The following is a 3,070-nucleotide window of genomic DNA, read 5'->3' as shown; positions in this document are numbered from 1 at the left end:
CCATCCCACCAGGGTGCAGAGGGTGGTATGAATTTCCATGTTATTCTTGGAATAGAAGTTTCTCTTTCGATCACATCAAATTTCTCTTTTTGCAGCAAATTTTCAACGCCTACAAAGTTAGTGCCGCTATCGCTGTAAATAACCTTTGGTCAGCCTCGTCTGGCTATGAACCGCCGAAGGCAAAGGAGGAAGGATCTAGTATCAAGTGACAGTGACAGTTCGAGGTGTATTGCTCAATACACTGCACACGTGAAAAGAACTATCCAACATTTTTCACCTCCCTTAAGCGTAAGTGGTCCAGCTAAATCTACGCCACTTCTTTCAAACGTAGCTGATTTTTCTACTTTGTCCTGAGGTAAACTGATAGGTTGGGTCTGTATATTCCTGGAATTGTATCTCTTGCATTTTAAGCATTTGTTAATTTCTAAACGAAGGGTTCTTCTTCCATTTATAATCCAGAAATTTTCTCGCAATTTTGATAACAGAATTTGCACTCCAGCATGAAAGTTTTCCATATGAGCCTCTCTGACAAGAAGCTCTATTAACCTATGTTTTTCAGAAAGAAGAAAGAGGTATCTAAAATTTCGCAAGTCGTCCTTCTGAGTTAATTTTGTTTTAATCCTTAAAATACTCTCCTCATCTATAAAGACATTGAGGGTCTTCAAACCTCTAACTGATTCTTCGGTGAAAGACTCTTTTTGAATCATCCTAATAATCCTTTTCCCTGCTTCATTTATTTCAGATGTAGTTAAACATCCTTCTTTAGTGCATTCCTTTTCAGTCTTAGAATTATGCTGAAATCTTGAAATCTAACACAAAATTTTAGTGATTTTGGCTTAGCTGGATAACCGAGAGAAAAGACTTGCAGTAACAGGAGAATTGTTTACAAGACTAATTGATTTGCCACATTTTTCTACCGAGCCAATCTCTTCATTAACATGGTGATTCGATTCTGGCAACAAATCCTCACTTAAGAGCAACCATTTGGGTCCTACCCACCATTTAGAACTGAGAAGCTTCAAAACGAAGCATCCACGAGAGGGCAAATCGGCGGGGTTTAATGGTCCCGGAACATGTCTCAAGTCTTCTATATTTAACAGCTTCGAATCCCAGCTTTTTTTCGATCGCCAACTCTCTTTCAATATTATTTTAGGTTGCAAAGAGACTGGACAAGTAAAACCAATCGGATCAAAAACTCTATTGGTGTAAGATAAAATCACACATCTAGTAATTGTATCGGGAGGAATTTCCAGTAAAGAATTATCACAAAAAAAGCATATCTTCTGATTTTTCCCACAAAAGTCCTACAACAAGAGTTGGTTTGGGATCTTTTAATGAAATTGCCTCTCCTGTGAATTCCCAACCTCTAAGGTCAAACTTGGCTTCTGCCATCAGCTTTGTTGAATCTTCAATAAAGTGTTTCAGTTCCTGCTCTGATGTACATATGTCACACAATTATCGACATAAAATGAGTTCTTTAATTTCACAGCAGTATCATGGTAAGGAGAAGATAAATACTTGTCCAAATGATGCAACGGATGACAGCACTCAACTGAAAGGGGCTGCAATTCAGGCCCAAAACTACTCTGGCATGCTGATAAACTTTAGTCGCATCTCTGCTCTCATTCTTCCACCACAGAAATTTCAAGTATTTTCTATCTTCTTTAGCAACATATTTTTGAAGAAACGCCTTTTTGATGTCTGATACAACACCAAAAGTTTTCTCCCGAAATTTCATAAGTACTGAAGGTATCGGCTCTATAAAATTTGGAATTTTCATCCCACAATCATTCAATGTGAGATTACCTCTTGATTTGCATGAAGCGAAAAAATTTGGCCGCACTTTGGTAGTGGAATCATTTTTAAATACTCCTCGATGAGGTAGGTAGTGACCAAGACCCTCATCAGAATCTTCTATAATACCTTCTTCCTTCCACTCTTCGAAGACAGCATCATAACACTCGAATTGATTGCCCTTTTACAACTTCATGCTGGAAATTTGAGAAAAATTGAAAAAGGCTTTACTTTCTAAGTCTTTTTAATTATCAGTCTCACATGGGTCCATTATACCTACAGCTTCTAGTCTCCATAAGTCTGAAATGTCATTACTTTGAATAAAAAGAGATATAGAGGATTTTCCTATTACACTCCAATCCAAATAGGTTTCGACAGCAATCAAAGCAGATGACAAGAGACATATACTTCCTGTGAAAAGATTTCCAGCATAATCAGCTCCTATAAACAACTCTATAGGCATCGAGCTTTTCCCAACATCAGTGAATTGGATACCTTTATTCTGTAGCTCCTTGACCCATGGATCCTTTTTTATGCTAGGAATAAAACCACAAATACTATCCTGATCCAAAACTTTTATCCTACAAGAATAATTTTTCTTCAAATTGCTCACTGACAGTTCATAACATATTATGTTTCTTCTTGGAACCAGCGCCGCCAAATACTACATGCGTTAAATTTTGGCCTTTCTGTGGTTATTTTCGTTTGATTAATGGTAAACTTCAAAATATATGATCTTTGCGATTCTGTATCGAATAATGCTCTTACTACTTTGCTTCTTTCACTCGTTTCAATTAATACTAAAAGTGTTTGCAAAAGAATTTCCAGTTCGCTTTGATTTGGTAACACTATATACTTCCCTCAGTACTGGTACATTCTGAGGCGTTAGATTTGGCGTTATTGAACTTTTCAGGACACATAATTGTCCAATGTCTTCGATGACAAAGCATATACTGAACACTAGATTTACATTTTCTAGAAACGTGTCCAACCTTTAAATAGGTAAAGCATGCCTTATTCTTCTTTAAAATATCTTGTTTTTCTTCCAAAGACATTTTTTGTGCTTTGAAACTGTCTTGAGAATTATGGACTTTTCCACAAAATAGACAAGATTTCAAAGATTTTACTTCATAAACCAAATCATTAGCGTGGGAACAGAAGATTCGTGTTCTCGATATTTTTTACCCTGCCTCCGAATTTCTGTGGAATTGAAGAATGCTTTTGCCTTCAAAATCCTCTCTTTCCCTTCAACTTCCGTTCGGAGAAATAATAGCAA

At 36.7% G+C, this 3,070-nt stretch overlaps 1 protein-coding gene across 1 annotated transcript; it reads right to left on the bottom strand.

Annotated features, from left to right (window-relative positions):
• Window positions 1-233: 233 nt before the first annotated feature.
• Window positions 234-707, bottom strand: LOC129966204 (uncharacterized). Its single transcript, XM_056080616.1, has one exon. The coding sequence runs from the start codon at window positions 705-707 to the stop codon at window positions 234-236; it is 474 nt and encodes a 157-aa protein (XP_055936591.1).
• Between the last annotated feature and the right edge of the window lie 2,363 nt (window positions 708-3,070).

Source organism: Argiope bruennichi, chromosome 4 (assembly GCF_947563725.1).
Source record: "Argiope bruennichi chromosome 4, qqArgBrue1.1, whole genome shotgun sequence".
Classification (NCBI taxonomy): Eukaryota; Metazoa; Arthropoda; class Arachnida; order Araneae; family Araneidae; genus Argiope; species Argiope bruennichi.
Note: the sequence above shows the minus strand (reverse complement) of the source record. Positions and strands in the feature narration are given on the sequence as shown.